This window comes from Sardina pilchardus, chromosome 6, assembly GCF_963854185.1.
Source record: "Sardina pilchardus chromosome 6, fSarPil1.1, whole genome shotgun sequence".
Taxonomy (NCBI): domain Eukaryota; kingdom Metazoa; phylum Chordata; class Actinopteri; order Clupeiformes; family Clupeidae; genus Sardina; species Sardina pilchardus.
The window spans coordinates 16,202,225-16,218,537 of record NC_084999.1 but is presented as its reverse complement, the minus strand read 5'-3'; the positions used below and the strand labels follow the sequence as shown (position 1 = coordinate 16,218,537).

General features: G+C 41.1%; 1 protein-coding gene across 1 annotated transcript; it reads right to left on the bottom strand.

Moving 5' to 3' along the window:
- Positions 1 to 1,189: 1,189 nt before the first annotated feature.
- LOC134082739 (IgGFc-binding protein-like) lies at positions 1,190 to 15,400 on the bottom strand. Its single transcript, XM_062538678.1, has 12 exons — positions 15,354 to 15,400; positions 10,319 to 11,479; positions 9,713 to 10,050; positions 8,044 to 8,614; positions 7,230 to 7,828; positions 6,468 to 7,038; positions 5,660 to 6,261; positions 4,905 to 5,469; positions 4,457 to 4,653; positions 4,196 to 4,334; positions 2,587 to 3,181; positions 1,190 to 1,361 (listed from the first exon to the last, which is right to left on the bottom strand). The coding sequence occupies exons 2-12, from the start codon at positions 11,040 to 11,042 to the stop codon at positions 1,358 to 1,360; spliced, it is 4,905 nt and encodes a 1,634-aa protein (XP_062394662.1). The 5' UTR covers positions 11,043 to 11,479; positions 15,354 to 15,400; the 3' UTR covers positions 1,190 to 1,357.
- Positions 15,401 to 16,313: the final 913 nt, after the last annotated feature.

Here is a 16,313-nt window from a genome sequence, read left to right as displayed (position 1 = left end):
CTAGTCAGGGATAGAGCTCTGGCCTAGGGTGTGGCTTAGGGACTCTATAGCGCCACCTAGCACTTTGTCTATTATGATTGACACATACATTCTCGACAATTAGGTACTCTTGTGTGTTATTGCTGCCACTAGTCAGAGACAGAGCTCTGGCCTTGGGTGTGGCTTAGGGACTCTATAGCACCACCTAGCTTGTTGTCTGCTGTGGTTGACACATACATTGATGAAAATTAACCAAATTTGGTGGGCATGTGTGTTGCTCATGCACATGCAAACCAACAAGTATGTCTTGCTTTGTTAGATGCCGAAATGTCACCAGTCCGCACCGCAGGTGCTCGGGCCCGCCATCGCCGCTTGCGGCTATCTTTACAATGTTATAACCCACAATGTCATACATTTTCTGAAAGATTGGACTCTTGGGAATCCAAAATTGACCATCTCTTTTATGTACAATCTGTATAGTGCTTTACATTGTCAGATTAATCATACTATGTCTTAATTAAATTTAATCAAAAATGCCCTCCTCCCCATCCTCCGCTTTTGGTGCCATCTGGCTGCAGTGTAGCTGCACTATAACAAGTAGATGCCACATATTGGGTACTGAAATATTCTCAAGAATCCATAGAAATGGAATCTTCATGTTGTTTTATCCAATATTAGTTGTCCAGATGTATAGTTTAGCTTATATACAATCATTGAACCAACAAAGTAAATGCAAAAATAGAGACCTTTGTGTAATTATTCCATATTTTGTGTAGTTACTCTATATCAGAACACCCGACATACAAACAAAAAAGTCTACAAGAAACCTCAAAGTGTTACCTTTAATTTGAGACCGAGATGATGCTTCTACACAAAGGGGTTCAGGTGCAGTAAGCATTTGATTGTCAGTATGCATTTTGGATTGCCAAAAGTCCTATGGGGAGTTTACATAGGGGATTTTTAAAAACGCATGGGCATATCTTGGCAAATAATAATAGTTTGTGAATTTAACACTCTGTTTAACACTCTGTAAAGCGCCATGAGACATGTGTAATGTTTTGGTGCTCAATAAGTGAAATTAAACTGAAATTGAAACTGAAATTACTGTAAATGTAGCCTACTGCTTAAACGACCTCATGTTCACAATTGTCTTTGAATGTTCCAATACACCGATCAAAATATTAAAATAATCAGAAGATTGAAACAAGTGTTATGCATGACTAGATATGTTTATTACAGATAGATAAAGAGTACATGTGATTACACAGTATTGCAAATAAGTAGTACTACATTTGTAAGCATATTGATATGCCGCCTTAGACTTTGGCATGACGTGACGAATGCACAGTTCTCTCCAATCTTCATACAGCACTCCTATTTATCTATTAAGAGAAAAGATGGTGCAGAAAAGGTTAATGTCATTCTGTGCAAAATTTTTACCTTATAACAAATAACTTTATAGTAAAGTAAAGTAAAAATCTAGTAGTTCTACAGTCGCCAAAAATACCTGAAACTGCATAATATACTTTTAATACATGAGAACAGGTCAACATGTGAATACTTCTTTCCAAACACTTGGATAGTCTGTGCCTGAGTTAAGAAACCATGCCCATCTTTCCAAATATTTGGAAGCCTTGACTTAAATTTTCGCGGAGGTATAAATCTGTCATTTTTTAATCACTCTTAACTTTCTTACTTTTTACTTCCTTGTACCTTTTGTATTTGCAAGATAAGAAACTGTACAGCTTTCAGGAGATCATGTTTATTATGCCGCTAGCATAGCTAGCGTAGCAGTCTTATAGTGATTGTCAAAGTTTTTTTTTTCTTTTATTCTTTTTCTATTTTCCTGTCATCTACTTCCTGAATTTTTTTTAAACGATTCCCGGGACACCATAACATCGGGGCACATGAAACTTGGTGGGCATGTAGCCCCATTAGACTTATACGGAAAAATTTAGTTTGGTCCCCGGGGTCCACTCCATCCCCGTGCTGGATATTGCTTATAATATTGCTTTAATCGCTCCTTTTGTTCAGATGAGATGTTATGAACTGCACAAAATGTCATGTGTATTATTAACCTGACATCCTCTGGGAGTATGCCAAGTTTTGTGGAATTTCATCCATGGGGGGCTGTATAATAAATGTATGTACCGGTCACTGGTCACTTTAGTGACTGGTCACCTAACGGCCTGCAGATGGTGCTATTTAGCGAAGGGTTGCTGGGAATGATACTGTCAACTCTTACACACACACGTATGCACACACACATCAACAGATTCACACGCACAAATAAACACACATTGACAGATTCCACACATGTGCACACACACACACACACACACGCATCCAAACACATAGACACACACACACACACACACACGCATTTTTATACACAAAAGCAAACTCACACATGCACACACTCATTTATATACACATGAGCTGCAAGAGTAGGAGATATATGCATATCAATTGCACAAAAAGGAGATGCAAGCAAGTTGACAAGCGTCATTTATTTTTGTGCAGAACTGAGTGGCGGTCATATTGTGTACCGCTATGCGGTGCATCTAGTCTTATAATATGTTTCTAAAGGAAGTGGAGTTCACTTACTGAGAGGACGGGGCACCGGCCATCACGTCGGTGCACAGCATCTGTACGATCTTCTTAGAGATGCCCTGAAGAGCAGTGAAGTCAGAGACACTGTACACGTGCTGGTCATGAGGTGCACTGGCAATCTCTGTCAGCTCCGACTTGTCTGCATTTTTGATGCCGATGGCGTAAAGGGTGACCCCCTGATTCCTCAGGTTCTCTGCATATGACTTGACATTGTCCCCTGACTTGCCATCTGTTATGACAACAGCAATCTGGGGCACTTTCTCTTTGGCGCGGCTTCCTGCGCTTTCCACAAAGTGCTTCTTCAGGATGAAGTCCAGCCCCAAGCCAGTCCTCGTGCCCCCCCTCATGTATGACAGCTTGTCAATGTACTCAAGTACCTGTCTTTTATTCTGATAGGTGTTGAGACTGAACTCTGTGCGTTGTGTGTGGCTGTACTGCACCATGCCAATCCGAACATAATCAGGATCAACATCAAAGCCGTCTACCAGAGTGTGGAGGAATACCCGGATACGCTTGAAGTTCTCAAGTCTAACACTCCCAGATCCATCAACCAGAAAGACAATATCAGCCACAGTCTTCTTTGTGCAAGCTGGGAGAAAGATTTTCATCAAAGTCAGAGAAAAGCAATCAGATGGACAATCATCAAATGATTTTCAGTTCAGTTTAGTTCAGTTCCAGAGGTTCATAGAACATTCATAAAATCTGAAACAAAATTCCGTTTACTTTCCATCGTACCGCGCAGACTCATACTCACTTCGTGACGTTAGCCATTGCTGCTCGTCTGATAGATGGGATTATTATTATGTTTACTTGCCTCTAGGTAATGCTTTACCCTATCATACAGTAGGCTACCGTAGGCTACAAGCTTTTTCACTGATCTGGCAAATGACTTTCTGTCATGGTTTTCGTGCAGGCTGGACTGAGCTCTAACAGCAAATTCACTGAGCTTCTTATCCAAACATTACGGGAAATCTCCCTACTGTGCAACGTTGAACGTTAGCTTCCCTCCAACCGACGTGCTAACTATACTTCTTTACGGGAAACCAACGTTATATACGAGAAAGACATGAATTAGTTGTGCCCCGTCCATGGGGGTTAGCAGAGCGTTGATCACCAGCACAATTCATGTTTCAACTTCCGGGAATATTCCTGCCCCCTTGGTTGCAATGGAATTTCATTGAAGGTGAAACTCAGCTAGTAAGTATATGTTGCTAGGCAACACCCACAATACTGTCAACTGTTGTGTGGCGAACTATTTATTTTGTTAGCGGAAGTCACGACACGGTCATTGCTAAAGACACATTGAGTTAAGTTTCTTTTCTTGTCTTGGCAAGTAGCCGTATAATAAGCGGGATAATGTATAGAACGCCGGTCAGGAAAATAAGTCCCTTCAGGACAAAGCAAAACCATCCTGTCAGGACTAATGACTGGCATTCTATACATTATCCCTTATGATCATGTAATTGTGATTATGTATTTTTTCCGAGGAGGAACCTCATGCTCCCCATTCTAATTGTGGCCACTCAAAATGTTGTCTTCCACAACGCCCCTGAATGCGACCATTCGTTGATATTATGAAATAACACATGCACAGGAGACTCACCCGCCTCATAGCAGTTTCTTACTCCTTCCCTGATGTCACAGACTTGTTCCGTTGTGCACTCTGATTTTTCACATGAAAACACACCATCTATACAGGTGCACTTATCCAGGCAGTCTTCACTCACCACTGTCTCCCCAGACTGCAGGAAAACAAACATTACACATGGTGAGAAATAACACTCCATATCACAGCCAGCTAGTGCATTCACAACACTACACTTTGCACACACACACACACACACACACACACACACACACACACCTTGTAATAGTGTCCGTCAACCACACAGCCACATTTTCCCAGTGGCTTACATTCTCCACCATCAAAGGCAAAACCATCCTCACACTCGCATCCCTCCTGGCAATGTGAGCACTTCTGAGGCGTAGTGAGACTGGCACAGGTAGTGGAGCAGGTATCGGCACAGAGCTCATACTGACTGTTCTTTGGGCACGTCATCGCTATGACAGAGAGAATTTGAAAATGAAATAAAATGTTTTGGAAGGGTGTAGTTTGATACACAGAGGGATTGAAATTCAGCCTACCCATAACTCTGAAGATGCATACAGTATGCAAAGGAAAATGCTCATTAAAATATTCCAGCTCTTATCAGTTCAGGTTCTCTTAAAACATCAGAATAAAGCATTCTTTGCAGTAAGAAAGAACACATTTTTATCATATAATGATATAAAACTGTATATATAACACTCACGACAAAATGTTTTATTTCGCCAGCAGTAAACTGAAGCCCCAGATTCCTGACAGACGGTAACGTAGTTCTGCAAGTGTTGGCAAAGAACATCTTTACTGCCCCCTTGCTCCGAAAGGTCTTTCACACATTTGTCAAAGTACTCTTGTGGTGGTACAGTTGCGTGGCACTTTGAAAAGGGACCGTTTTTGTCTTTCAAGATGTCACACAACTTTCTGGACTTCTTTTGCTGTTCTGGTGGTGGAGTAGGGCACTGGGACCCACAGCCTGTCTGACATTTCACACCCTTCTGATTCACGACCCAGCCCTCAGCAAACGCTTCTGCCGAGGAGGCCTGGGCACCTCCAGGTAAGGCGAAGTCATCGGCCGGGTTGCCGTTGTAGTTTCCACAGAGGCCCAGCAGCACGCCTTTGTAAGAGGATGGCATTTCCACTCTAACCATGGAGGTGGTGTCATAGGTCACCTCCAAGCCAAAGTTAGTCTGCAGAATGATGACCAATCCGTTCTGATAGACTCGCACATTCCCGTCGTCCAATTGGAGAGGGAGATTCACTCGGATGTCATTCAGCTGTCAGTGGAGAGGGAGTGAAATGGCAAAACAATGAATTAAAGGACTTAGGACTTTAGGATTTGGATGTGAAATGGGATTTCAAAAGGGATTTTGTGCCATACACCATAAGTAGGTTAGGCAGATAGCAGTAGGTTAGTAGTACAGATGACAACCAGAAATTGAATTATTTAAAAGATAATGCAATTACCATTACTTCCCAGATTCTTCCAGGAAGCATGACGATGTTGTAGTCACTGACTTCTATTTGGACACTACGGGTAATGGTTGGATCATTGGCCGCAGATTCTTGATGGACTACCACACTGAAAGGAACCCTCTTACCATCATTGTCTTCGGTGACCTCTGCCATTTTGTACACACAGTTGCCAGGAACGCTGAAGTCCTTGTTGTCAAAGGAGTGATAGTGTCCCATTCCACATACTGAGCAGGTGGCTTTGGTGGTGGGGAAGCAGTCCTTGATCCCGTCCTGGATGCGGCACACTTCGTCAGGCCCACAGGAGAAATCAGGTTGGCACTGAACCTTTCCATCGTTTCCACACACACAACGGCCCTTGCACTGGTCATTGAGGAAGAACACCTGGCCTTGCTGGTAGTAGCGGCCTTTGTGCGCACAACCACACTGTTCCTCTGGCACACACTGTCCGTCACTCAGCACAAAGCCGTCATCGCACTCACAGCCCTCACTGCAGGGGGTGTTTTCACAGTCTTCGGGCTCCTCAGTTCCACGACACATTGCAGAACAGCTGGACGGGCAAAGCTCGTAGTGGCTGTTTGCTTTGCAATCCAGCGCTGCCAAAAAGAAATCATACACATCTCTGTGTGAAACGAGAGAGCTGACAATGGAGAGGATGACAACATGGATTACATTTCGTCAGTTGTTAAAGTTAGTCATGTTAGAAGCAGTATAACATTATAACAAGGAACTTGTGCTCTGTAGCACCCTTGAATCAAACACGTGGCCTTCATTTCTTTCCCTAAAAAGTGATTGTACTCACGACAAAGTGACTCTGTTCTCCAAACATTGATCCTGGCTTTTGCGTCCTGGCACACAGAGGTGTACGTGCTGAGGGCATTGCAAAGTGCAGAGGAGTGACCCTTATACATGCACATGTCGTAAACACAGTCTTCATAGTACTGCTCTGGATTCACTTTGCTGTGACAATCCTTGAAGGGACCAGTCTTGTCTGTGAGGATGCTGCAGTGTTTTCGGAATGGCTCATTCTGCTCTGAATTGATGTCACACTCATAGCATGTCTTTCCTTCACATGTGTCTTTGCACCGAGGGTCATCCTTCACTTTCCAGCTTTTACCAAACTCTGTAGGATTTTTGGCAGGGGTTTCGTTGGGTGTGAGCATGTCATCGTTTCCATGGCCGTTGAAGTTTCCACACAGACCACCTAGCACTCCATGGTAGGTGCTTGGGACAGTAACTGACACATAGCTTCTCCAATCAAACTGCATTTCCAGGCCAAACTCAGTTTTGACCACTCCAGCCCGGCCTCTTCGGAAAATAGACAGTCGTCCATTTTCCAGTGTCAGTGGCAGGTTTACAAACACGTTATTTAGCTTTACAAGAAGACAGGAGTTAGTGTCAGTAGAGGAAGCTTTTTCATAAAGAATTTGCAGTAAAATTCAAATAGAACATGCTATCTTATGTCTTTAAAAACCAACCTTGGACCACAGAAAACTGATTAGATTATCTTTTAGCATGAAGTGGATGATATCAGAGCTGAAGATTTGCTAATGAAAGACCTTACCTTCACTCTGCCGGGATTGTCGCTGCTCAAAATAATGGTGTGTTCATACACTTTTATCAAGGCTGTCTTGGTGTACGCCACCGCAGTGTTTCCACCTCTGTTCTCATTCTGGACCTGCACCTCAAAGGGTTCCAGAGCAGGATCTGTAGTGCTGATTACTTTGGACAAGAGGTATGTGCATGTTCCTTGGAAGTCAAATTTCTTTCCATCAAACGAGCGGTAGTGTGGGTCACCGGAGCCACGGCAGGTACCATAAGACAGCGGGTAACAGTTTCTCACACCGTTCCTCAAAGAACACACTTCAGAACTCTTGCACTTGGTAGCAACGCACTGCGGGGTTCCAGACGTACATGTGCATTTTTTAGTGCATGTGTTGTCAGTCCAAAATGTCTGCCCTGCAGGGTAATAGCGCCCTCCACTGGTACAGCCACATGAGCTCACTGGCACACACGTTTCACCACTGAGCACAAAGCCCTTGTTGCACTGGCAGCCCTCTACGCAGGGCTCCTTACATGTGGACGGGGCGTTTCTCTCAGCACAGGAGGCTGCGCACGCTGACCCACATGCTTCATAGTGGCTATTTGCAGGACAGTCCATGGCTGTGGATGGTGAAAGAAAAGAATATAACAACACATCAACTGCTTTGTCAATGCGATATACAAATACAATGTGTTTTGATTGTATTTAAGATACAGTATGTCATCAATCAGATAAAATGTTATATACTCAGAATATACAGAATACTCTTCAGCTTAAAAACTAAGAACATGGAATTATATCATTTTCTCATGGTCTCATGGCTAAATACACTTACGACAGTTTGCAAGAGTTCTCCAGCCATCAATCTTGATGCCCGCAGCCATGCATGTATCGGCATAACTTTCAATGTTGTCACAGAGGAAGCTTTTGATGCCTTTATTGATGCAGATGTCATACACACAGTTGTCGAAGTACATGCCAGGGTCAACTTCGGGTATGCATTTAGCAAATACACTGTTGGTGTCGGTGATGAGGCCACAGTACTTCACTCCACTAAATTTATTCTTCTGTGCTGGCAAGCAACTGGGGCATTTCCCACGACAGTTGTCATGGCAGAACAGATCTCTATCCGACACTTTACAGCTCTTTGCGAACTCGAGGGCTGAGGAGAGTCGACTTCCAGTGCGGCTGGTCCATTCATCCTTGCGGTCACCGTTGTAATTCCCACACAATCCGCCCAGTGTACTGAAGTAGCTGCTTGGTGCCGTGATGCGCAGCATCGTATTCCAGTCGTATGTGACTTTCAGCCCAAACTTTGTTGTCAAAACGGCATTCCTGCCTCTCTGGACCACCTGGAGCTTTCCCCCTGCTAGACTCACAGGCAGGTAAACAATTTCACCGTCCACCTGGTGAAGAAGTGGGGTATTGGAACATCAACAAATGTAAAACCTTTTAGAGTATTCATTTTGATTCACCATGTAAGTCAGCAACATTTTACTGTATGCACAGCACATAAATGCATTCCCAATGTCACAAATGGGTTTGATTTCTCCTAGCCCTTAAAGGAATAATCCAGGGTAAAAACAACCAAAGTTCTTATTGGCGATAACGAGTTCAAACTTTCATTTGGGAGCAAAAATACAGTATTTGCCCTCTTCCCGATTCATTCTGTTTTTGCATATTTGTATAATTGTAATATAGGACTAAGTGAGTAAACATAAAATGCAGCTTTTAAATGGTAATTTAATTTATTGAAGATTCAAATCCTATATCACCCATGTGAAAAAGTAATAACCAAATAACTGATAACTCTTGGTGGCAACAACAGCAATCAAATGTTTAAAATAAGTCGCAAACATGATCGCCGCAGAGGAAATTTGGCTCACTCTTCTTTGCAGACTGATCCTGTCAGTACTTTCATTATCATCTTGAATTTCTTTTTGAGACCTTCTAGGCAACTTCACATTGACTGACAGGTTCTATTTAAGTGATGTTTAGATACAACCGGGTTTGCAGTAATCATCCTGGGGTGTTTTTTATGTTGAACCCAATTGTCAATAGATTTGGTTAATTGGTTCATTTAGTAACTAGGGGGCAATTACATGTTCACATATAGGGCCAGGAAGGATTCCAAAAAGGGTTACATTTTTTCCAATAAATGAAATCATCGTTTAAAAATGACATCTCGTGTTTACTTAGATTATCTTTGTCTAATATTACAATTTGTTTGATTATCTGAAACATTTTAGTGTGATAAATACAGTGTGAATTTGAAATACTGTGACAATGTAAATGTAAAAATAGAGGAAATCAGGGCAAATACTTTTTCATAGCACTGTGTTAATCAGAAGAGTTTTGAGCTACAGTAGATCCTTTTTTACATTAACAACTAAATGGCTTATAGAGAAAGAGCAAGGGGCATGGTGCCCAAGATTGTTTTCACAATTATTCCTTTAATTACATGTATTAGAACTAGGAAAAGCTACTCTACAGACATTCCTTACCTCAACTCTGGCCCTTTTTTCGCTGATGGTCACGGTGTGATTGTACACAGTGACCGTGACCTTCCTGACATACGCCACCCATTTGTTGCCTCTGTGGTTGTTCTTGGCCAGGACTGTGAAGGGAACAAGGCCTGCCTCTTTTTTCAAAACCTCGGCCATGGTGTAGGTGCAGGTGCCTTGGAAGTCGTAGCGTTTCCCATCAAAGGTTCTGTAATGGGGATCACCAAGAGCCGAGCAGGTATCCTCTGATGTGTGAACACATTTACCTCCCCTGCACTCCTCCTTCTCCCGACATGTGATGCCATCACAAGGGTCAGGTAGTGGAGTTGGTTCAAAAACTAAACAAATACGATTATTACATTAAGAGGATTTCAACCAGAGTGTCTGGAATATGTCGTCGTCAAACATTTGGCAACAAATGGACATTTTTCAATCAAATATTTTGTTTTGGCTGGTTGTATTCAATCAGTGTTGATTTAGTTCATACTCCAGATTCATCAACAATGTCAATCAATTTGTAATCACATTGTACTATATAAATATCATTATGCTATTATTTAACACCTTAACTGGTTATATTTTATTAAAGTTTAAATAAAAACTTACCTGAAGTGCACACCCCAGTTGTACCATAACCGTGTCTCTTTTTACCACCAAAGACATAAACGGCCATGAGGGCCTGTCCACTAAAGCACACAGGATTTTTTTTCCTTCCAAGACGCTTCATGGCCCACACAAACCGACTATCTGAGGGGAAAGGCCTCCAGTTGGTCACACCGCTGATCGTGTTTGAGCCCTCAGCCTCCGAGACGATGACAGCTATGTTGTCATACGTTTCTTGTGGGTACACTGACCATGTATTTGACATCTCAGAGGTGGGAAGGATGTTAGTCAGAAACTCATCGTGTGGAAGGTTTCTTCCAAAGTACATCACCATAACCCTCTTGTTGCTACTTACAATAACAGGGTAACCTTTTCTCATTGTGATTTTCAGATTTTGCCCAGCATGAAGTAGGTGCTGTTTTCCAGAAATGGAAACCTTTGTCTTGTCATCAGCTGCAACAACATAGGCATAGTCTTTGTTGCCCATAGCTGGAACCAAATAGTGATCAGAAAGTCTTTCCACCGGGAGTAGCTGCTCATATACGTGTTCACAGGTTCCTTCTAGTCTAGCACATTGGTCTCCCACCAAAACAGCCAGAGGTTGTGTAGAAGTGATCCTGGTGCCAGTGAATGACCTACGGCTCATAAACTGGTAGACTTGATTAGGCTTTAGTCTGAGGGTAACTTTCCTCCCTCTCTTCCATTTGTCTCTCTTATTGACCCTCATGCAGGCAGCAGGCAGGATTTCCACCACATTCTCTTTGTCACCATTTACGAGAGCAACAAGAGCAGATGAAATTGTAGGATCTGGTGTGAACACTACATACTTCCTGCCCAGGTTGGATGTTGGGAGGATGACACTACTGTCTCCGGTGAAAGATTTTATATTTGATGTCACCACAGTGATGTCGCTGTCAGACGTAACACGGACAATTTTGTTAGATAACCCTGGACCTGACAGTTCGGCTTTAGCTGGTAAATTGATAAAAGTTGTGCTCCCTTTGGGCACTGTCTTGGTCTTTGTGCAATATGGAGACCATACTTTCACCGTGGCTGTTTTTTCATGAGCAGTAATAGCAAGCTGAAGTTTTCCAGTTTTCCAGTGGTTATAGTTTGTCAAGAAAGTGGTAAAAAATTCTTGACCAACAGGACATCCACTCACTGCTGAAATCAGAAAATAGTGAAAATGTCAGGTGAAACATGTTAGCCTGAAAAAGAAGTTCAAGTTTATTGTCGTGTACTTATAAAAAAGCATTTATGAGTAATGAAATTGAAATGAAATTCCTTGTGCTCAAGAAGCATTCATGACTCTTTCATGAAACATGACTCAACAACATTCATACCAACCCTTTCATGAATGTGGAAGACAAAACATCAAAAACTTGTCAAAATAAAAGTCCAACAATCGCAAAGCAGCATTGCTGTCTTTTTCGTCGTTTTGTCTTCCACATTCATGAAAGTGTTGGTACTGTATGCATGTTGAGTCTTGTTTCATGAATCAGTCATGAATGGGTAACACTCCATAAATATCAAACTAGCCATTAACTAACCCTTTGTTAATATTTGTTAACTGTTACTAAAATATCTATTTGCCACAAGTTAATGTTTTTTTCATCATTAATTAAATATTAGTTGTTTACATATAATCTGTATGTTAATGTTTTAACAAGTAGAAAACAATCTATTACTAATATTGTATAAATATTTGTTAATAGTTAACTAAATGTATTTTTGGCACAAATTAACAGTTATTTCTTACATCATTAAATGTTAAATGTTTATTTACAAGCTATATGTTAATATGAAAGTTAATTACATATTATTACTTAACTAATTGTTATTAAACTGTGTTTCTGCCTATCCCAATATGAACCACTCCTCATAGGACCCTTATAATAGTTGGTTAAGCTTAATTAATATATTAGTAATATATAACTATCAGTATGGAGGAAACCTTATAATAAAGTTGGTCAAGCTTTATTAATACATTAGTAATATATAACTATCAGTATGGAGGACCCTTATAATAAAGTTGGTTAAGCATAATTAATATATTAGTAATACATAACTATTAGTATGGGGGACCCTTATAATAAAGTTGGTTAAGCTTAATTAATACATTAGTAATATATAACTATCAGTATGGGGACCCTTATAATAAAGTTGGAACAGTAATTATTAATTATTTACAAATATTTCTTGTAACATTTATCAACGATAGAAAATATTTTACACTGGGTCTCTCACACTGGAAATGAATGATCTCAGCACACACTGTCGGGACGAAGGATGAAAATAACATTCATAAAGTCAAATAACTCTCAAATAGCTTTTTGTTTTCTACTGGAACACTGGCCACTTATGGTTAACCTGATGGTCTCCTGGAACACTGACCATGTAAATGCAGTCAATGATGGTTAAGCTGATCAAAAAAGATTAACTAGAATGACAACAGAATGTATAAAATATTAAATAAACAGAGAGAGAGCGAGTGGGTTCAACCAGAAGAGTGAGAAAAAGAGAGAAAGACAGAAAGTGTTAGTGAGGACAAGGACTTGGAAATGGAAATGTTGGGTTTGGATGGTGTTGATTAGGCTAAGTGGCGTTGGTTAGCACACCCGTGATTGAAGCAGTTTCTTCCTTTAATTTATTTTATTGCGTTGCCTTCAACAATTGCCATACAACATGTATGAATATGGGTAACATGTGTGTGGTCTGTAAAGAACCAGAGAAGCCATCATTAGTAGTCTAATGCGGTCACTGTATCACATAATCAGTAATCACTGTCTAATAGATAAACAAGGCAGGCCACATGTTAAGCACCCCATTTACATCCAATGCTCATTGGTAATTTACTGATTCCCGGGACACCGTAACACCGGAGCACATGAAACTTGGTGGGCATGTAGCCCCAGTAGACTTCTGCCGAAAAATTTCGTTTCGTCCCCGGGGGTCACTCCACCCCCGCGCTGCCCCCGCCCGAAGCCCAAAAATTGCAGTTTTTCCTACATAACTACCTGAACCGTGGCGCCGAGGATGACAAAATGTTATCAAATATGTTGGTCTCAAGAGCTTGTATCAACTTAGCTCATAACCAGTCATTTGTGATTTGCACCCCCCTGTTTAAAATTGAAAATGCAATGTAATATTGCTTTAATTGCCCCTATCTTCAGATGAGATGTTATGAACTGCACCAAATCTCATGTGTATAGTGAACCTGACACCCCCTGGGAATATGCCAAGTTTTGTGGAATTTCATCCATGGGGGGCTATAAAATAAATGGATTTATGTGTACATTCAGGACTGTATACCCATCGACCTGTAGATGGTGGTATTAACCCTCTGGAGTCTAAATCCCCCACTGGGGATTTGAAAAACTGTTCCAAACACACATCTCAATCTCTGCTAGTATTTGTCCTAGAAACAGATAAGTGACACCATTAGAAACCTTTAATGAACTAGTTTCCAAATATATATGTTTTAAAAGAGAATGGTTGCTCTGGGTGCTGGATCATACGGTCATACACACACACACAAACACAGACAAGCACAGGCACATACACACACACACACACACACACACACACACACACACTCATAAATACACACACACAGACACATACCTACACACACACGCACCAGCACACGCATGTACATAACAAATTACACAAACACATGCACAAACACGCCCACACGCATGCACACACACACCCTCTCACACACACACACACACACAGATGCACAGTACACACACACACACACACACACCTTACACACACACACACACACACACACAGATGCACAGTGCACACACACACACACACACACACACACACACACACACCTGAATTTTGTGAGACCACTGGAGCTGAGAAGTGAGTGTGTGTGTGATGTACTATAGCCTGTGTGTGTGTGTGTGTGTGTGTGTGTATGGGTGCGTTTTTGTGTGCCCGTGTGTGTGTGCATGTTCTGTGTGTATTCTGTATGTGTTCTCTTTCTTTCTCTCTCTCTCTCTCTCTGTGTCTGTGTGTGTTCTGTGTTACCTGTGTGTATTCTGTGTGTGTTCTCTCTTTCTCTCTCTCTCTCTGTGGGTGTATCTGTGTGTGTGTGTGTGTGTGTGTGTGTGTGTGTGTATGTGTGTGTGAGTGTGTGCCTGCGTATGTGTGTGTGTGTGTGTGTGTGTGCACTCGCGCGCATGTGTGTGTGTGTGTGTGTGAGTGTGTGATCTGATATTGGAGTGAAAGTGACGGCAGAGAACACAGTGAACATATACACATAGAGACAGATAAAACACACACACAAGCAGACACACACACACACACACACTCATAGACAGAGAAGCACTCATACACAAAAGCAAGCGCACATGCACACACTCATTTACATACATAAAAGTTGCAGGGGATGGAGTAGGCGATGGAAACAAAAGCGTGATTGATATTTGCGGAGAGAATGTGCAGGACTGAGCGGCGGTCATATTGTGTATCGCTTTGCGGTACATCTAGTTATGTAAGAAATAACTGTTTACTAGTGCCAAAACCACATTTAGTTAACTATTAACACATATTAATACAATATTACTGTAGTTAATAGATTATTTTCTATTTGTTAAAACATTAACATACAGTTTATATGCAAACAACTAATATTTAATTAATGATGAAAAAAACATTAACTTGTGGCAAATAGATATTTTAGTAACAATTAAAAAATATTAACAAAGGGTTAGTTAATGGCTAGTTTGCTATTTATTAAGGACCCTTATTATGGAGTGTTACCGTTTCCGTTTAATGCTTTGCTTGATATGTGACCAAATTATTCTTTGAGGTGCATTTTGTGGAAACTAGATTTTTAGTATGTTTTCACAGACACAAGTCCATGCTGTTCAGTGAACATATGACATTCACAGGATATGTGTGACTATGTTAGAATGCAGTAATTCAATTAAAAATGGCAACAATCATTCTTATGGTTTTGAAATGCAACGAAATGGCAACAATCACTCTTATAGTATTGAAATGCAGGTCCAGTTCTTACCAGACACGATCACTGCAGTCAGGCAAAATGAGAGTATTTTGGCGTCCATGGCTGAAAACAACCCAAATACAGTATATCTCTCAATATTTCATCCTTGAAACACTTTAATTTGTATAACTTTACATTTTATAATTATGTGACCTCTATATTCACTAAAACAGACATACAGTGAACAGTGTCAATGAAAAGACAGGAGCTTTAGCAATCTAAGAAATTATGCCCATACCTTCGACTCGAACCCAATGGAGTCCACTGAAAGAATTATGACAAGGGTCTTCCTTAAATAGGCCTAACAGACTTACTCAGCTATTTTGATACGCAAATATAATAAAACAAATGTTGAATAGGATCTGATGACATCTTAAGGATTCATTGGGAAGATCACATTACCCCTGGGCACAACTCCACCCCTATTTGTACATGCTGATCTAGCCATAAAAAAAGCCTATTGGACCAAAACCCATATGCGTTTCATGATCCATGGAGTGTGGTTTTCAACTTTGTTTTTTTTGTTATCAACTGTTTATTGAGTTTCATAAACATGGGGGGGGGGGGGGGGCAATATGTATTCCACACATAAAGGCAACTCATTGCACAAGGCGCATGAGATCTTGGACCCTGCATATTAATGCCTGTTTTTCAACTTTGTTTGAACTCGTACAACTTTGGGCGTCTGTTCCTGTGATCCACATCTTGGACATGTGCCAAAGTCTTGGTAACTATCTTCAATTCTCTTGTCAATGTTTAATCACTGTTCTCGTAACAGTGTGGCTTCAAATTAAACAATTCAAAGGATAGCACACAGTTCTGCAGAAATCAATGTGTGCGCTTGTTGTGTGCTGTGGGTGGTGTCTTCAAAGATCCTTCATTACTCCGCTTTACTGTAAATGATGTTTTCTAAACAAAGTTCGGGAGGAGTAGCCTGACGAGCCAGACCCACATTAAGATGTAGGGTCTGGA

What these genes read in the sequence shown, in the direction of transcription:
- LOC134082739 (XM_062538678.1), bottom strand. Translation starts at nt 11,042, where the DNA reads ATGAGGGTCAATAAGAGAGACAAATGGAAGAGAGGGAGGAAAGTTACC. An exon ending in ACAATCCCGGCAGAGTGAAG is followed by an intron (nt 7,039 to 7,229) that starts GTAAGGTCTTTC and finishes CTTCTTGTAAAG; the next exon opens with CTAAATAACGTGTTTGTAAA. An exon ending in GAAGAATCTGGGAAGTAATG is followed by an intron (nt 5,470 to 5,659) that starts GTAATTGCATTA and finishes CTCCACTGACAG; the next exon opens with CTGAATGACATCCGAGTGAA.